This window comes from Eptatretus burgeri, chromosome 2, assembly GCF_056783735.1.
Source record: "Eptatretus burgeri isolate ZD-2024b chromosome 2, Ebu_testis_v1, whole genome shotgun sequence".
NCBI classification, from domain to species: Eukaryota; Metazoa; Chordata; class Myxini; order Myxiniformes; family Myxinidae; genus Eptatretus; species Eptatretus burgeri.
In genome coordinates this window covers 44,802,250-44,822,064 of record NC_140962.1, presented here as the reverse complement: position 1 = coordinate 44,822,064, position 19,815 = coordinate 44,802,250, and the positions used below count along the sequence as shown (strand labels likewise).

Genomic DNA, 19,815 nt, shown 5'->3' with positions numbered 1-19,815 from the left:
ATCCTGTTCTGGGTGGTGTAGTTGTTGTTGTAAAGGTAATGTTGAGGTATCATGAGATAATATATTTTTTTTCAGATGAGATCTTGTTCTCGGCGGTGTAGTTGTCGTTGTGAAGGTAATGTTGAGGTATAATGTTGAGGTAATATATTTTTTTATATGAGATCCTGTTCTCGGCGGTGTAGTTGTGAAGGTAATGTTGGTGAAGGTAATGTTGAGGTAATGTTAATTTTTTTAGATGAGATCCTGTTCTAGGCGGTGTAGTTGTTGTTGTGAAGGTAATGTTGAGGTATAATGTTGAGGTAATATTAATTTTTTTTTGATGAGATCCTGTTCTAGGTGGTGTAGTTGTCGTTGTAAAGGTAATGTTGAGGATTTTTTTTTTCTTTTTCAGATGAGATCATGCTCTTGGCGGTGCAATTGTTGTTGTGAAGGTAATCTTCTTCTTCTTCTTCTTCCTCTTCTTCTTCTTCTTCTTTCGGCTGCTCTCGTGAGGGGTCGCCACAGCGGATCATCTGTATGATCCGCATAGTGATTTGGCACATATTTTACGCCGGATGCCCTTCCTGACGCAACCCTGGTCGCCTCTTACGACACAGGGATATGGTACACCTATTCTCACCGGGGTATACACCGGCCCAGTATACTGGAACTCATTTCGCCGACCTCGGAAGGATGACAGGCTGAGTCAACCCCTTGGTGTATTAATTCAGTGCCCCAACGGGGCTTGAACTCAGGACCTTTTGGATCCCAAGCAGCTGCCCGAACCACTGCGCCAACACCAGGCTTTGTTGTTGTGAAGGTGTTGAGGTAATATTAATTTTTTTTAGATGAGATCCTGTTCTAGGCGGTGTAGTTGTCGTTGTGAAGGTAATGTTGAGGTATAATGTTGAGATAATATTAATTTTTTTAGATGAGATCCTGTTCTAGGCGGTGTAGTTGTTGTTGTGAAGGTAATGTTGAGGTAATATTTTTTTTTAAAGATGAGATCCTGTTCTCGGCGGTGTTGTTGTTGTTGTGAAGGTAATGTTGATGTAATATTAATTTTTTGAAGATGAGATCCTGTTCTCGGCGGTGTAGTTGTTGTTGTGAAGGTAATGTTGAGGTAATATTAATTTTTTAGATGAGATCCTATTCTCAGCGGTGTAGTTGTTGTTGTGAAGGTAATGAAATGAGAGCGAGAGAAGAACCTTCAGAGTTTAGGCTTTATTCCATTTGATTGGAGCCGCTTCTGTGGGCACACCGGGGAATACAGGTTCAGCTAGGAGTACATAAGCAGTAACGTATACATGTGCGATTAATCATTGCAGACTAAATCCGCGTAAGCACGGAGTTCGATATAATTTCCATTCTCACCAGTCAATGAGCACCTTCAGTCAACGAGCATCAAGTGAACAGCCGATGTAAATGGCAATGCCCCGGGGACAACCACTCGTGCCGCGGAGACCTCCCCTTATACGCGAGACGCACAACATGTGATCCCGCGTCATGTCCCTCAATTCACCACAGGTAATGTTGAGGTAATATTTTTTTTTAAGATGAGATCCTGTTCTCGGCGGTGTAGTTGTTGTTGTGAAGGTAATATTAAGGTTTCTATTTTTTTTAAGATGAGATCCTGTTCTCGGCGGTGTAGTTGTTGTTGTGAAAGTAATATGAAGGTAATATTTATTTTTTCACAGCAAAAAGACTTTAATTTGATATATTTAAGAAGCGAATGAAAGAAGAATTCTACGTTCGCTTCTCGGCTTTGCCTATTCCATATTAATATTATACTTACCAAAAATAATCACAGCGGAAGCTAATTTTAACTAAAAAAGCTAAAGTGTTCCGCAGATTAAAGCGGATTGTCTCTGCAACACTCAGAAACAGCTGAAAGTTCACAAGTTTAACCAAAGTTTGCAAATGGCGGCTCGTGATGAGGGAATCGCAATTAGCCAATCAGATCTCTCCTCCGGTGAAAGGCAGACACGACCACCCGGCACGAGGTGGGAAAGCGATCACCATGGAAACACAGGAGGCAGAAAAACGAGCAGTTTTAGATAGTCGCGCTGCGGCTGTAACGTCGTGATGTGGTTGTACAACCAAGCGGCCGATTCCCGACGTCGTGAATCTTTCATACTGACGTCGTGTGTCGTCATTGATCGCACGAGACCCGTGTGGGGGAGGGGAGATGAGAGGGCGAATCAACGTCTCGCAGAAAACTTCCTTTGTGTTGCTCCGTGAACGTCTCGTTCTTTGTTTCGTTGCCATTTGATCCTCAGCAACTGTTCTCTCTTTTTTGCCGGGACCGGCTCTTCTTTGTGGACCCTGGACCTTGTACTGTGGACCGCACCCGCACCCACACACCCTGTGGGTCCAAAGTAAATTGAACCTCCTCGGTTGGTTTCCCCGTTGGTAAGTGTTTATTAATTATCATCGTCTCTCTTCGTCCCGCCACATCTGTTCCTTCACGTCTCGTGTCCGTGTGATTTTTATTTAATAAATCCATATTGATGGGTCACGTACAGTACAAACATCCCTCGGTGTTCAGGGTCACGTACAGTACAAACATCCCTCGGTGTTCAGGGTCACGTACAGTACAAACATCCCTCGGTGTTCAGGGTCACGTACAGTACAAACATCCCTCGGTGTTCAGGGTCACGTACAGTACAAACATCCCTCGGTGTTCAGGGTCACGTACAGTACAAACATCCCTCGGTGTTCAGGGTCACGTACAGTACAAGCATCCCTCGGTGTTCAGGGTCACGTACAGTACAAACAACCCTCGGTGTTCAGGAGCCGGATTCGAACCTCACTCGTCAAAGGACAATTAATCATTTGTGTGCACAGCTCGCTTCGGTTGGTTGTTTTATTTTAAAAGGTTTTTGTTAATTTGAATCCACCGAGGACATGAACACTATGGCGGATCAACAAAATAAAATGTCGGGTGGGGAACTCAGGGAGGAGCACGAGGTCGTGGTGAGATTACACGGGGAGGAGATGAGTGTGGTATTTCCCTCACCCACGTGGCCCGCAGAGTAGCCCCTCCCCCACTACTTCAGGAAGCATGGAGCAGCCCCTGGGATGCTGGGATACCCGACGTTTCCCAATGTGTATTCAAAAACCCTGTGGGGGGCACGCCCTGGCCACCCCATATATGGTGATTGGGGGGGGGAGGGATGTTTTTGGATGTGGAATGAACAGGGGTGGGTTGAAGGGGAGGGGTGGGGGGGTTGAAGGGGATGATGTGTAGTGGGGGTTGGAAGGCGCAAGGACCAAGAGAGGGGTTTGAGATTTTGGATTTTGCATTGAGATACATTTTTGAGGTGAAAGTGGCATGGACCGGCGATGGATGGGTAGCTGGAGTTAAAGAAAGGCTGAAAGATGGATTGATAGACAAAGGGCGGAGAGATTGAAAGATGGATTGACGAAGGATGGAGGGATTGAAAGATGGAGTGACGAAGGATGGAGGGATTGAAAGATGGATTGACGAAGGATGGAGGGATTGAAAGATGGAGGATTTCTCAGCCCCTGGTTTCGAAAGCACTCCCGATTCATATGAACAACCAATTTATTTTAAAACCAATCACGAGGGCAAATAAAAACATGATTGCTTGTCCGGAGCAGATGAGCTTGAATACTGAGGTTTTAAAGTTGAAACGTGCTGAACTTACCTCCTCGTAGTCTTGACGTCATACGTCATACGTTCCACTGTTCCGTTCCATGTTTAGCCGAGATGCCGAGTGTATCAAAGATTTTAAAATCATGTAACGGTATTTAAACATTGTAAACACATTTCTTCGATTTGTTGGTGATATTGTTGCGAGGTTGGAAGTTTACTGCACACAACAGCCAGGTCCTATAGATCAGCCATATCAGTAAGTATTTGTTTCTAGTTGGGGTCCCGTCCTATGTTTAATGGGTGATTATTTTTACGTGCGCTGTGAGTTATTTTGATAGTTAGGATTTAAATTACCAACAACAACAATAACAACACCTGCCCTCGCTTCCTTCCACCATCATCTACCGGCACCATTACACGCTTGCATGTCAGCATGTACCTGGGCGGAGTCCAGTGTGCTCAGCCGGGTTTCTCTGGACGTTGGTGTGCTGGCTTCGCCCCAAATATGGGACAAGCGTTACGCTCTGGCTTCACCCAAAATATGGGCACAAGCGTTACGCTCTGGCTTCGCCCCAAATATGGGCACACGCGTTAGGCTCTGGCTTAGCTCCAAATATGGATATAGAGCGTTCCCTCTTTTCCCAATGAGGGAGTGGGAGCGTGGGATAAAAGAAGCACGCGTGGGCCTAACGTGAGTGAGAGTTGAGTGGTTGTCTTCTGGTTTTCGGTCTTCGGACGTCTGGTGGTCTTCTGAAGCCAGTCTTCGCCTTCCTGGGGTCCCGCCAACAGAGCGTCTTCTCTTGTGGCCTGTGTGTCTGCGAGCCTGTCTTGCGAGGATCGCCTGCCTGGGCTTGGAGCGGCATTGTGTGGCGGGTTCGAGTCCTGCCACACCGGATCGTCGAAGACCGCACGAGGCGAAAAGGTCCAAGAATAGGCTCTGACCTCCAGCTCGCCTTTCCTCGAATTGGAGGCCTCCAATAAAGACCTGACGGGTCCGTTTCTTTTTGGGTGTACGTGTGTGTTTGTGGTGCCAGTCCATTAAGTAAAACTGCATAATTGCTTGTACATAAATTGCTATTCCTTCATTATTCGGTTAACTCTGCCATCTTGCGTGCTCTCCTGCCCTTTTCCCTTTTGTTAAATGTTTCAGCTTGTTTCTGTGTTTCTTTCATTGCCTTGGCATGGTGTGTATTGAGAAATAGCGAGGGCATTCGTGCCGGTAAATTGTTAATTTGGTCCGACGGGCCTTGGTAATCTCCGCTCGGGTTACACACGGTTCGGGCTCGTTCTGCTCGAGGTCCGTCGACGGTGTGAATTCCCCGGTAGCTTTGTCCGCGTGGATAATTTGGTATATTGAAGTTTGGCAATTGACCCAGCCCGACGCCGTTGAATTATTGGCGATTCATGGTCCAGTAAGGGACCCGTGCCTTTCGGATGACCTCAATTCCGGTGTGTTTGGTGGAGCCGACTCCACTGCTCCCTCTTGCAGTTCTGCTCACCACCGATACCTTGTCCCGTAACAATATACGGGGTTTTGGGGGCTTTTTTTTCATCCCGACTTTTTTTTGGGATACCGGTATATTCAGAATTCCAACTCCGGTATATCAATATGAAAAATAGCCTGGTGTTGGCTCAGTGGTTAGGGTGGCGGCTTGGAATCCAAGGGTCCTGAGTTCAAGGCCCGTCGGCTGCTGAATTAATACACCAGGGAGTTGACTCAGCCTGTCATCCTTCCGAGGTCAGTGAAATGAGTACCAGTTCCATTGTGTGTACTGGTAGAGGGGCACTGCATCAGCAACACAGTCGCGCTTCAAGAAATGATAGCTACCCCGGCAGCTAAGCTGCCATACACCATACACCATATACCACCACACCAATATGAAAAATTATATCGATATATCACCGGACCGTCCTACAGCCAAAGATGTCACCCCGCAGCCTTGTGCTGCACATGAAAGATCTGCAACATTGATCGTTGAAGGCTTTGGTTGGTAAAATTACTTCATAGTTTAATACAGAGCCAAAAGCATCACAAAGTATGACCTTTGATATTTTAATTAGCATGATCAGTACATATTTTTATAATATGTTTAATGTTAATTGCTGGTTCCACTCCCAATAACTTGTCCACAGAAACCTCTTACCTTACGAACTCTGGAGATTGCTCTGTTTCCTGTGCCCCCCCCCCCTTCCTCTTCCTTCATCTCCTTGTGTCCAGCCAGATCTCTCTGAGTTACCAATGCCACCAAAGATGGAAGGTGGTTATGTTTTCACTGCCTTGTCTGTTTGTTTGTTTGTTTATAGGATATCTCAAAAAGTGGTTGACTGATTCGGATGAAATTTGGTCAGTAGGTTGGGTGTGTGACAAGAACTAAGTATTTAGATTTTGGTGAAGATCCGAATCCAGAAAATAGATTTTTTTTTTTAAGTGATTCTTCAACATTGAGAGATTGGCCAAACACGATTTATAACATGATATTTTAAAACGTTGTGGATGGATTCAGATGAAACTTGGTGGAGACATTTGGTGTGTGACGACGAATTGATTTAACTAGCAGATAGCCTTCTACGACGGGTACGGGGGAAAGGACGGATCACAATACTTGGTTACGGAAGTTTCTTTGGATGTTTTGCGTCGTGTTCAACAGCTCAGTTCAGATTGGTGGCGTGTGTGGGTGCCCATGGTGGCGTTTGAGATCGGTCGCTTTTGATTGTTGCCTTGACACAGAGTGCCGGATGAGTAACACAAACGATTTGACATGTTAATCTGTTGATGGAGGAAATATAGAAATGATGAATAACATGGCAGAATAAAAGTCGCAAATGCCGAGTTGAACAAACGTCCTGAACTCATGGACTTTGTTAAGTAAAGCATGTCGTCTGGGATCTGGCCGTCGGGTTGCCGGCGAACGCTGCTGATTGTGACGTCATCGATTCCCTCTGAAAATTCTGTGTATATTCAATTTTTTTTGAATCCGCTGTCACCTGCGCAAATACCTGGAACACATAATGTGAAGATTTCGGAAGTATGAACAGAATATGTTCAGAGAAAAGTGTGTTACAAGTTCCAGGCTTACGCCCATTATATTATGATTCTGGTGAAGATCAGAATCCTATAATATTTTTCAGTGATTCTTCACCATTGAGTGATGGGACAAAAAATGATATAAACAAGAAAAAAAGCAATCTGAGATCGTAGACCCTTGCCAGGACTTGTTTTGTGTGGTATTTGTGTACTGGTGTGTTATGTAATTCGTGAAACAACGAGAACTGCCACTTTATAATTGTTGGCAGTGATGACCAGGTCGAAAGACGTCCCGCTTTGATCGGACACCTGACTCTGACCCAAGACGTTTTTTATTATTATTAATCATTATGCAATTGAACTTGGAATGGGATTAAAATAAATTCCATTCAAATGGAAGACCAAATAGGTACAGTCCTGCATTGGAGTCACCAGAAGGAATCCGAACAAGTAAAAAGTAAAGATGAAGTCATCAGGACGAACCTGGATGGGATTCGGGTTTCAGCTGCTTCTCCACCCAGAAACCTGTCCAGGTACAGCCAAGTGAGCCTTATACAAAACAAGGACAAATGTGTCCAAGAGCCGCATCCTAAAGGTTTTGTCTTCACCAGAAGAAGAGGAACAAGAAGAAGAAGAAGAAAGAAAAAAGAAAAAACAGAACTCAGTTAATTCTGTTACTCAACAGTTGGGATGTGATGTGATGACTGATCAGTTGTAGTGGCAGTCGGTGGTCTTTTGCTCGCAGAAATCCAATAATCCTGTGACAAAATAAACAGCATAATTCCTATAACAGTAAAAAGCTACAACATTTCGGAAGGTGGGACATACTCAAATATTCAATATGGCCGTTGGCAGCCATCTTGAATTTCATGTTAAAGATTACCGCAAAATGAGAAAATAACCACTGAAATGGAATCGTAGTCATTAAATTATCAAAAAAACGACACTTATTTCATGTCTGTTATTTTACTCAAGAGTTATGTAATTGTGTAATTTCCAAGATGGCCGCCAGCGGCCATTTTGGATTTTTCCCTCTGGTGGAGTTTGCCCACATTTTTGGGAAGGGCATAGGAGCTCATTTTTTTTCTAAATACCCCAAAGTACCAAAATCCATCCTCAAACAAACTTATGCTCTCCATGGTCACAGGAGTCCTGGATATGACCCGACGAATACTGATCACGTCGCATTCCACAAATTCAATTGTGATATAAAGAAGGCACCCACGACATCATTAAAAAAATCACATTCCCCATGAGGAGTACTTGTCATGTGCCAAAGTCTCAACAATCAGAAAAAACAGACCTGGTAGGCTCTCATATGCAGTCAGTGACTTTTTGGAGAAGTTACTCCAACTTTAGTTTCGTATATAGTGGGTGCGAACAAATGTTCTTTTTCTTCCCTCGCCATCCCAACAGAGAGTGCTGGCATACTCTCTGATAAACATGACAGTAAAATTGTTCCCTCATCAAGACATCTCAGTAAAGACTTTCCAACAACCACTTCAGTTTTGAAGTTGCTCATGCTTGCATGCACACAACTTTGTGTATATCCCTCACCTGATGTTTCTTTTTTTTAGAATTAATCATGAGATTTTGTGTTTGACGATCTTTTGGTAATTGCTGTTTCATCAAAATGTATTTGGATTCTACTCACCATCCTACCATCCTCCCCTTCCCACTTCCCCAATTGCTGGTGTTTCTGCATGTTTACGCTGAGATGGAAAAAATAATTTTGTCCAATGTGTTGACGCATAAGTCTGTGTTGACACGAAACAGAGCTTTCCCTGCCCTTTCCCATTTAAAAAAAAATCGACTACTTTATTTTTCTTCATCCATCTTTAATCCACTTGCAGAAGGACTCAAAAGTGCTGCACAGGTTTGAAGCAGACCATGACCGGCACATCACTCGTGATCATCACTGCAGCTCGAGCAAAGACTTCTTGCTTGCTATGCAGTTCCAGGGAAGAAGGAGGTGACCGTCAAGGTGCTTACGGTACGTATTTTTAACGTGACGGTTCATTCGGTACATTGCACCGAATATATTTAAAATGAAATAAAATTCAAAATTCTTCCTGTTTATCCAAATATTTGTTGAAGCTTGCAACTTTGTCATCCACTTGTATACCTTTGGTGAACGTTCCCCCCTCCTTTGTGAAGGAAACGCTCTCCTTGTGTTGAGGAATTGATGTAACATTCCAGTTCACAGCAATCCTCAATCTCTTTTAAACCAGATAATGTGCTGTAAGACAATTGGTTGAAAGCAGTAGTGCACTTAATTTTTGCATTTTAATCGGGTTTTTTTGAAATTGTACTGCTCTTGAAAGTTTCCATACTGTGATTGCTTTGTCAACAGAAACCCAGCAAGCTCATGAATGTCTTTCAGGGTGGGTTGCTCATTTTTGGTGGTCTGCTATCCAATATCCAATTGACACCTCAAGACAATTGACAAAGGGCATGTTGGAAGGTAACGGTGGGGAGGAGTAAGTTTTGGGTGAGGTGAGATAAATTCATTTTATTTCATGAAAATATCTCTCAGTTGTATTTGGAAGTATTTTCTGTACAGGGCTTTCAAGAATCAAGCTGAAAGCTGTATCCATTGGATAAGTTGTTGACCGGCCATTTGTGAAAATGACCAAACCTGAACATTCTTCTCACCTTGCAAATGAGACTGAATGCCACTCATCAGCGGACTACCATCTGACTCATTTTCAAGAGCCACTCTGTCATTGTCGACAGGAAATAGCAGAATGAAGGGTTCTGTGAAACAAATATCTGGTTTATCAGCATCAGCCTGGATTGAGAGATCTGTCAAGTTGAAATGGAGGAAGATGGAGGGGGGGGTGCAGGAGGAGGACCCCAAGAAGAATCGTTAAATTTCTCGGTCTTGACTTTTTGATATCAAGTGACATCAAATTATCGTAAACTTGGAAAATTACCAGTACCCAATGACAGGAAAAGTTTAAGTTGATCTCTCAATTTAATTTATTCCATGGACTTCAAAAAGTTAATTGTGTTGCACTCCTGGTTTCCCACAGAGCCAAATCTCTGAGATACTGTTACGAATCTGGAAACCATTCGCATTCACACATACAGTTGACCCAAAGTTTAGTTACTTCGTTAAGTATATGTGGATAGTTAGAATCTCTCCCCGATGTGTAATGGCTTAATTTCATGTGTGCGCTACTGGTTTCTTTTATAGTCAGGTTTTTTACATCTTTAAATCTACCGACGCCAGCGGAACCCTCGCTTCACTCCTCCTCCCACTCTGCGGGCGAACAAGCGCTTCACCCGCCCAGCTTTCACTTCACACCACGGCGCCATAACGCACGTGTTCCTGACTATCATCGTGGGCAGAGCCCCCCCTCGCCTCAGAGCCGACTCCGCCCCAGCAAGATGGAATGTTCCTCCCGTCCAATCAGGGGTGAGATCGCCTCAGCTATGACTCCGCCCCATCATAGAAGAATGTCTCCCCTCTCGACACTGGGGAAAACAACAAAAGAGGCTCTCTCAGGGGAGGAGCACCGAGACGCCAACACACCCCCTCCTCCGATTGCGGCTGGCCACCACGACACCCCAAAACACCCCCATTCAATCCGGAGGCAAGTTACCCGAGAGCAGATCCCTCAACCCCGCACGGGAGAGGGATAAGAAGGCCCGTGAGGTGTATCCGTGTGGGTGGTTCCTTGGAGGTCATTACTTGCTTCTGGTCTGCTGGGCTCTCCTGGTCATCTGGCCTAGTCGTTCGTAGGATCCTGGCTGCTCTCGTTGGATTCTGGTTCGTGTGTTCGAGTCCCACCGTGGTGGGTTGTGTTGGAGGACTCGAGCTGGGGATCCCCGTTCCCGTCCACGGACTCCGAGCTCCACAAGTGCGAGTCGGTAAAACCGCACGAGGCGGCCAGGTACCCGACCAGACTCTGACCCCCAGCTTGCCAATCCTCTGTGGCTGGAGGGTCCAATAAATGCCAGCCGGTTCCACTTCTTTTTGGGCGTGTGTCTGTGTGTGGTGCTAGTCTGTAAGTAAAACTGTTCAGTGATTGCTATTGTACATTTGCCTACATTTATATTCGTGATTAAGTCTGCTCTTTCTTTCCCTCCTGATTGCCTTGAAAACAAAAAACTGTTAAATGTTCCAGTTCATTGTCTGTTTTCTTCCATTTCCCAGTATGGCTTCATACTTCAGCTTCGAGCTTCAGAATTAGGGAGGCTGATTGTGCCGTAAATTGTTATTTGGACCGGCGCGGCTTTGGCAATTCCTGCTCGGTTACGCCGGATCCGAGTCGGTAACAGCGACTCTGTTCGGACAAAGCTGGCTGAGGGTGTGGCTTCCCTGGTAGCTGGACCACGTGGCTAATGAGGTAAATTGGAATCAGACAAAAAAACCCTCACCGTGTGGTTGAAATATTGTCGTCCACGGTCCGTTAAGTGACCCGTCAACTTCGGAGTTATCCGGAGTGACGACCTTCAATTCCGGGTGTTTGGAGGGGGGACGGCCCAACTGCTCTATCTGGCGGTCATTCCTCGCCCCCGAACCCGGCACCACAACAATACTTCGACTGCCCACTGCTAAGTGGTGGCAGTGTACTGTCATTTCAAAAGTGAATGTTAAGCTTTTCAAACAGAGCGTGGAAAACGGCCACCGAAAACAGGAGACCAGGCAGACAGACAGACAGATGAACACATGAACAGACACCACGGTTCGCAATATAAAATCGATGACTTCCCTTCCAAGGAACTTCAACACAGAAAGAGACCATTCGGCCCATCGGGTTGTGTACAGTCAAGGCTCATGGAAGAGCGAGAACACTGAGCGGATCAGGACGCAACAGGATTAAATGAACAGTGCGGAGTTAGGGGGTGGTGGGTGGAGGGATGGGACAACACCAACAACAAGGTTGAAGGACATAATAGGAGACATGGACAAACAATGGGGTGGACAGGATGTTTCCCTCCCTCTCTCCCCTCTCCCTCTCTCCCTCTCTGCCTCTCTTGCACCACCCCCCCATCTCTGCCTCTCTTACACCCTTCCTCTCTCCCTCTCTTGCACCCACCCTCTCTCCCTCTCCACCTCTCTTGCACCCCCCCATCCCCCATCTGTCACACCCCCCCACCACCCTCCCTATTTCTCTCTCTTACACCCCACCCTCCCTTCTCGCTTCCCTCTGTCACCCACTCTCTGTCTCACCTTCTCTCCGTCACTGCTCTCACTCTCCACCTTCTCCTCCTCTCACCACATGTCCTGACACTATCCTTTTGAGCAGATGCTCCAACTCTTAATGAATGAATTTTATTTTGGAAATCTTTGAAGGAGATATGGTTGGCCAGGCATCTGCCTGGAGTATAGCCAGGCGGAGGCCCCTGGAGAATAGCTGGTAGAGTGTGGACGCAGCGGCGCTCTGCTCCGGGTTCTGCTTCCATATCTGACCTGACCTCACAGAGCATCGGTGCCATCAAAGCAGCTTCCTGAGGAAGGGTTATACCGGGTGGTTTGCCATTACCTTCCCAGCAGTAGTTCGTGAAGGAATTTGTAATCTGGCCGTGGTGCCGCCGATAGCTTGCCCACTCTTTGTGAAGGATACTGTGATGATCTTCAATGTCCATCAAGTAATGCCAGAAGATGGGATGCCCAATTTAACGTCCATCAGGAGACGGCACACGCATTGATGATTCACCCAGTCTGTTTCGAACACAGTCTTACAGCTTGGAGGCCATTGTATGACGTGACAGTTTCTGTGTACAGTGTGTACCTCGAGGCCATATTGTCAGCCCAGGTAATATCTTGATGCACTCTTCATGAGCAGACTGCGATTTCATGTGGTATTTTTTCTGTTTAAAATGTATCTCGTTGGGTATTGTGCATTTCTTCCGGTTCAATGTTGGTCTTTGCTGCACGCAGAGCTTCTCAAACACGTGGAGGGAAGCGGCCACCGGAGACTGCTGAACATTCAAACACACGGACAGACACCACACTTCGCCTAATGCAATAGATGACCAAATATTGTTTTGTCTGCCATTGAAGGTTCCCATCGTGTGCAGCCTTTTTAGCTGCTGGTTGCTTCATTGGTTAGGGGCATGGCTTTGCCGCTGATGTATTGCCCCTATTACCAGTACACTGGTGCTCTATTTGCCGACCTTGGAAGGATGACAGGCTGAGTCAACCCCCTGATGTTAATTTAGCTGACTGCAGGGATCGAACTCAGGACCCGAGAATCCCAAGCCACCACCCTAACCACTAAAGCGAATGCCAGGCTGCCATTGAAGGTGGATGGAGGTTATGTTTTTACCCCAATTTGTCCGATTTTGCAAGAAAGAAAGAAAAACAAACAAACAAAGATTTTTCCAGTATATTAGTCAGTCGATTTGGTTGTCTGTCTGACTATCGCCTGCAGGTCACAATTTTAAACCAATCTTCACGAAACTTCATCACATGGTCGTTTATGATAAGAAGCCTATTGTTTCTGAGGTCAAAAGGTTAACAACTTAGGTGAGATTTCTAAAATCCTCAATTTTCATCCCATTAACTTAAAATTTGAAGAGGATTTATATTTCAGGTCAATGAATCAACCAGCTAAATCTTTTTGACGTCAACATGGGCCAAAAGGTCAACATAGGCCAACTTTCTAAAATTGTTAATTTTCATCCCATTGACTTGAAATTTGAGGAGTTGTTGCATATTTGGTCATTGAATTCAACCACCAATTATTGTTGAGGTCAAATTTGTTTTCTGGATTTTGAAAGTATCGTACTCTGCACAATGTCTTTTTCTTGTTTGTTTGTTTGTGAACAAAATATCTTGAAGTTGTGGACAGATTTGGATTCAATTTTGGAGAGAGCTTGGTATATAATAAGGACGAAATTATTCGATTTTGGTGAAGATCCGAATCTGGATTTGAGATTTTTTTGTGATTCTTCACAATTGGGAGGCAGAGCCAAAAACAACAAACAGTGGGATATCTCAAGTTATGGACGGATTCCGACGAAACTTGGTGGGGAGGTCGGGTATGTAACAAGGAAGAATTGGTTCGACTTTGAAGATCTGGATCCGAGAATTTTTTCATGATTCTTCACCATTGAGTGACAGTGCTAAAATGATATATAACAGGATATTTCAAAAAGTTATGGACGGATTCAGACGAAACTTGGTGGGTGAGTTGGTTTGATGACGAGAACAAACCAATTAAATTTTAGTTCAGGTCCAAGTCCAAATCCAGATCCAGCCTATCAGTGGGATACAAAACATAAACTAATCAGCCTGGTAGAGGTATGCTCTTGACTAAGTGCCCTTCTAAGTTTTTTTTCTACATTGAATCAAGCTCTAAAATGCAGTGCAGAAAATTCACATATCTTCTATTTTATGTTCCCGTTGAGTATTTTAATCGGAATGGATTGATGTCTCTGTCATGTCATGCCCCCTCTGGATTGCATCGCACGCTCGAGGAAGAAAGTAACACCACCACAATTAAGAAACATCTGATCTGCATTCTTCCAGTGCCCAAACTTCCAAAATTTATGAAGACGAATCCTGGGCTGAGGTGGGTGTTCAGGGTCATCCACCTGGACCGACTTATGGTCGCAGACAAATTGGGGATGATTGAGACTTGGTGTCAATGACTTCAGGCTCGAGGATGAATAATTATTGGTGCGGCTCTCTGAGAATCTAAAATTTATTGGAAAATCCCATTGACACATCACTTCTGAAGGAGTCCACTTCACTGAGGTTTGGAAAACGGGATATATTGTCATGTCCAGGTCAGTTAACACCGACACTGGAAGGATGACCTGAAATGGAATTTTACTCCCTCAAACGACGTTCCATATTGTGGTGGATAACACACGTGTGGGTCACGAGGAGAGACGCAAAAACTTTCCAGCTTTTAAAACCAACGGGTTTATTTCCAGAACCACAAACAATAAAATAAAAAAATGTCACCCGCAGGGTGACCCGTATCTTGCCAAAAGGTGACTACGTGTGACTTCTTTAAGGTCACACTGAGGTGAACAGAGCTGCTATCCACCAGGAGAGACTCCTTGAGGAATATCTGCCTACGAGAGATTCCGATGAGAATCGTTCTATAGAGTAACCATGAAAAATATGCGTTTGCTTCATAACGTCACCAAATGACGTCATAATGTCTCAAGCTTGACATATCTAGAAAGCACTCATCGAGGTGTTCAATTTGAGGTACGACACGATATGGTTCCTAAAACTTGAAAATTTAACCTTGGGGTCAAATATGTTTGACCTCGGGCGCTAACCATGAAGATCAAGGCCAATCGCCACCAAAAATTAATCAGCTGAGCGCCAGACCATGAACTATATTCCCATGAAGTTTGAAGACGATCCGTTCAAAATTACTCAAAAAATAATGGTTTCGTCGACTCCCCTGATTTGTGACAGTGACCTTGACCTTTGACCTTGACCTTCAAAATTTTGCGCACTGAAAGGGACCTCTATAGGCCTCTGATATGCGAAGTTACAAAAATTTCCTATGATAACTGTGCTCTGCAGAATTTTTTATACGTGATTACAGACAAACAAACAAACAAAAAAACAAGCAGTCATAGACTGGTACTTACGAAATCGTCAACTTGACCTCTGACCTTGTTTAATAAAAGCTGTCTCTGGAGAAGGTAGCGACGCAAACCAGAAGTTTCTACGATGATTCTGTATTAAACCATCAAAAATCGTAACGTCGACCGAAGCAAAAAATCTCCATTTCTCCACGCAATTATACCTTAACGTAACTCAACGACGCGTCTGCTCGAGCGCACTGCATCATGGGACGACCCGTGACATGTCGAGTGAAATATTTTTTTATACAATCTTAAAACGTCTCCAAAACATCCGATTTTTACCAGAATTTCTACAACCGAGTTTTAAGCGTGCTAAGCCATCGCAAAAACCGAAGACAAAATTAAAATCGAAGTTAAAATGAACTCGTAACGTCGAGCGAAGCAAAAATACTCTATTTCTCCAAGTGAATTTACGGAATTATGTTTGACCTCACTGTGACCTTGACTTTTGACCAAAATCTAATCAGCACTAGCCATCACCCTCCTGAATCACGTGGTGTAATTTGACATTGGTAGCTTCTTCCGTTCTCGAGTTATCGTGCCAACAAACAAACAAACAAACAAACAGAAACGGAAGGCATCAATATACTTACGAAATCTTTAGATTCTTTAGATTTCGAAATCTAAAATCTTTAGATTTTGTAAGTAAAAACAGAACAAAACATTCAAGCTGACTAACATGTCTTGCAAAAACTTCGTTTTTAGAAAGATAATAATAAAAAAAAACAGGGATGACTGGATTGTGAGGAGACGACTGCAGGTAATTAGGTACAATGTGAATAAACCCTCTGGTGCCACACACACAGATTGTCACTGACGGGAAGAGGGAACAAAAACTAGGTGACTTAGCTCTGTTGGCAGCTGGCGATGAGCAGGACAATGAGGAGACGAAGCTCGTGAGCAGACAAAACGGGTACAGGGCGAAGAGAGGTGCAGGCAGGCAGGACGACCTCGTTAACTCTTTCTCCTCAGTCTCGCACACACCAAAAACTCACAGCCACGTAATTCCTCAGAACTCTAACTCCATGATCAGGCTATCACTCTCCCTGGGCAACGCTCTGCCCCCTTGGGAGGCCATGACCCTTTCCTCCCCTCGCTCTCGAGGCCTTCCAAGCTCTGCCAACCCTCATCACTGCGTAGGCTCCCCCCCCCGTAGAGGTTAACATCGAGGTTATAAGCACAATTTCCTTATCCATAATCCCTGAATAATTATGACCTCGCATGACCTGTATGGTGCACATTCAAACAGGACAATTCTTAAGCTAACGTTTCCTTACTTGTACATCGCCATGGCGAACTCGCAAATGCACCACGCCACTCCATACATTCGTACTGACCCTGATGATATCTAAATCCCCCACCCCCCACAAACTTAATGATATTTTTTCAAAAGTGATTCACAAAGTGATGAATTGTTGTCATGGGGGGTGAAGGTGGGGGGATTTGATTTCTCACTCATTTAATGAATTCATTTTTCGTACTTTATTTTTCATGCACAATTTGTCTCATCTCTGCTGCTTTTCTTTGTTCTTCTTCAGGTTTAGTTCAACATCATGAATGACAAACTGGGAAGAAGTCGAATGCACACTCATTGTGTCCCAAGCCTTTTGCACAATCAACATTGAGACCGAAAGAAAATCCCAAGGGGAAGACCACATACAAGCGTTGGAAGGATTTTGCGTGTTGGTCAGAATTAAGTGAAAATGTAATGGAGTTGGACACTTCAAATCAGGGGATGACCTCGGTGCACTTGGTGACACCCGCAAATGGAGATAATAACCAATGGGAGAAGCTGTACAAGTGTTCTGTATGTTCTCAGGTTTTTTGTCAGTCATCAACTTTAAATACACACAAACTAATTCACACAGGGGATAAACCGTACAAGTGTTCTGTGTGTTCTCAGGTTTTTCATCAGTTATCAAATTTAAATACACACAAATTAATTCACACAGGGGAGAAGCCGTACAAGTGTTCTGTGTGTTCTCAGGTTTTTCATCAGTTATCAAATTTAAATACACACAAACTAATTCACACAGGGGAGAAACCGTTCAAGTGTTCTGTGTGTTCTCAGGTTTTTCGTCATTTATCAGCCTTAAATAGACACAAACTAATTCACACAGGGGACAAACCGTACAACTGTTCTGTGTGTTCTCAGGTTTTTCGTCAGTCATCAAGTTTAAATACACACAAACTAATTCACACAGGGGACAAACCGTTCAAGTGTTCTGTGTGTTCTCAGGTTTTTCATCGGCAATGGAGTTTAAATACACACAAACTAATTCACACAGGGGAGAAACCGTTCAAGTGTTCTGTGTGTTCTCAGGTTTTTCGTCATTTATCAGCCTTAAATAGACACAAACTAATTCACACAGGGGATAAACCGTACAAGTGTTCTGTGTGTTCCAAGGTTTTTCGTCAGCGATCACATTTAAATAAACACAAACTAATTCACACAGGGGATAAACCGTACAAGTGTTCTGTGTGTTCTCAGGTTTTTCGTCATTCATCAAATTTAAATAGACACAAACTAATTCACTCAGGGGACAAACCGTTCAAGTGTTCTGTGTGTTCCAAGGTTTTTCATTGGCAATGGAGTTTAAATAGACACAAACTAATTCACACAGGGGAGAAGCCGTACAAGTGTTCTGTGTGTTCCAAGGTTTTTTGTCATTCATCAAACTTAAATACACACAAACTAATTCACACAGGGGACAAACCGTTCAAGTGTTCTGTGTGTTCCAAGGTTTTTTGTCATTCATCAAACTTAAATACACACAAACTAATTCACACAGCGGACAAACCGTTCAAGTGTTCTGTGTGTTCTAACGTTTTTCGTCAGCGATCACATTTAAATAAACACAAACTAATTCACACAGGGGAGAAACCGTTCAAGTATTCTGTCTGTTCTTAGATTTTTCGTCAGCTGTCAGGTTTAAATGAACACAAACTAATTCACACAGGGGAGAAACCGTACAAGTGTTCTGCGTGTTCTCATGTTCTCAAAAAAATGCGTCCATAATGAGCAAAGAGTACCGACACAGAAATATACAAATTCTGAAGTCATCCCTCTTCCCAAAGAACAAAACCAAAGCTATACATCAACTTGCGGTGCTGCTATTCCAATATCGCTGTACAATTATAAACTGGCCAAAATTGGAGCTCAACACTTGATACAAGTACAAGTTGACTTCTTTCGAGATGCAAAAAATACTCTCGCATCCCAACAGCATTTCATCCACATGAGTAATCCACTGGCACATCTGTAAACATTTCAACATTCTAGTTCCAGAACAATTATGGAAAATCAAACCAAATCCGATCCTTGAAGATGAACATCTAGTGCTCACACATGACAAGATGATACGATCACTTGTGGAAATTGCAAACAAAGCTTTGCGTCCAGACATAGTGCTCAAACACAAAAATAAAAAGTCAGCATTGTTGATCGAGGTTTCAGTTCCCGTGATGTTGGAATAAATGCTGCAGAAATCGGGAAAATTACAAAATACTAGGATCTGAAAAATGAGGTCAAGAGGACTTGGAAATTGAAGAAAAGTGAAATTATACCAGTGATTGTTGGAGCCACAGAATGATAAGGAAAATCATTACTGAGTATTTAAAAATCATTCTGCGGAATATTTGTTTTGTTATTTTTTATTTCGAGTTGATCTTGATTCTGTTTGAAAAACTGTTAAAAAAAAAAATAATAAAAATTAAATATCTTCCATGATTGCATCATCTATTTTGTGAGGAATACTTTTTATCCTCGCCAGAGGAGAAGGTATCGCTTTTGTCTACTTGTTGGTTTGTCCACACAAAACAGTACTTGATAAATGTACGACATCATTCCACCCTTTTGAGATAGACCATGTTAGAACCCGTACATCTTGGTAATAGGAGTTTACTTATTTAATCTCAACATTCGGAGATTTCAGAAGGGCATGTGGTCAGGGAAGAGTATTGATTATGGGGGATTTTAACTTGCCAGGGATAGATTGGGTCCAGGAATCGTGGGGTGCCACCAAAACTGATCAATCTGTTGTCTGAATTATACTCTGGTACTGAGAGTGCTGTGAGATGTGGTGAAACAATCTCTGACTTATGTCCAGTTGTTACTGGAGTTTGTCAGGGGTGGGTACTGGTCCCCACACTTTTCAGCACTTGTATGGACTGGATTCTGGAGAGATCAAGCTCTGCGGTGCATCGTTTGAGAATGTCAAGATCTCTGACCTTGATTTCGCAGATGATGCAGTCATCTTTGCGGAGACTCTGGAGATCCTTTTGAGGGCCCCCGAGGTGCTGAATGAGGAGTCTTTGCCGCTGGGATTACAGGTTTCTTGGTCAAAACTAAGATCCAAGCTTTCAATGACATTTTGGATGTCACTATTTTGTCTGTACCTGTTTGTGGTGAGGATGTTGAGGTCATGGAGAGATTAATTCACCTTGGCAGTGATATTCATGTCTCTGCTGGCTGTGAGCCAGAGATCAACAGATATCTGAGGAGTCATTGATTCACTGGATCATGGGGTGTGGTACTTTCGGTACCTGTGCAGGAGGATGAATGTCCGAATCTTCAGGTCCTTGGTGCTTCCAGTCTTGCTCTATGAATGTGATACTTGGA

General features: G+C 43.8%; 1 protein-coding gene across 1 annotated transcript; it reads left to right on the top strand.

Annotated features, from left to right (window-relative positions):
* The first annotated feature begins 1,757 nt into the window (after positions 1-1,757).
* Positions 1,758-18,919, top strand: LOC147031946 (uncharacterized). The gene is made up of 3 exons (XM_085869184.1): positions 1,758-2,391; positions 8,477-8,616; positions 16,733-18,919. Exon 3 carries the CDS (start codon positions 16,903-16,905, stop codon positions 18,103-18,105), a length of 1,203 nt encoding a protein of 400 aa, XP_085725310.1. The 5' UTR covers positions 1,758-2,391; positions 8,477-8,616; positions 16,733-16,902; the 3' UTR covers positions 18,106-18,919.
* Positions 18,920-19,815: the final 896 nt, after the last annotated feature.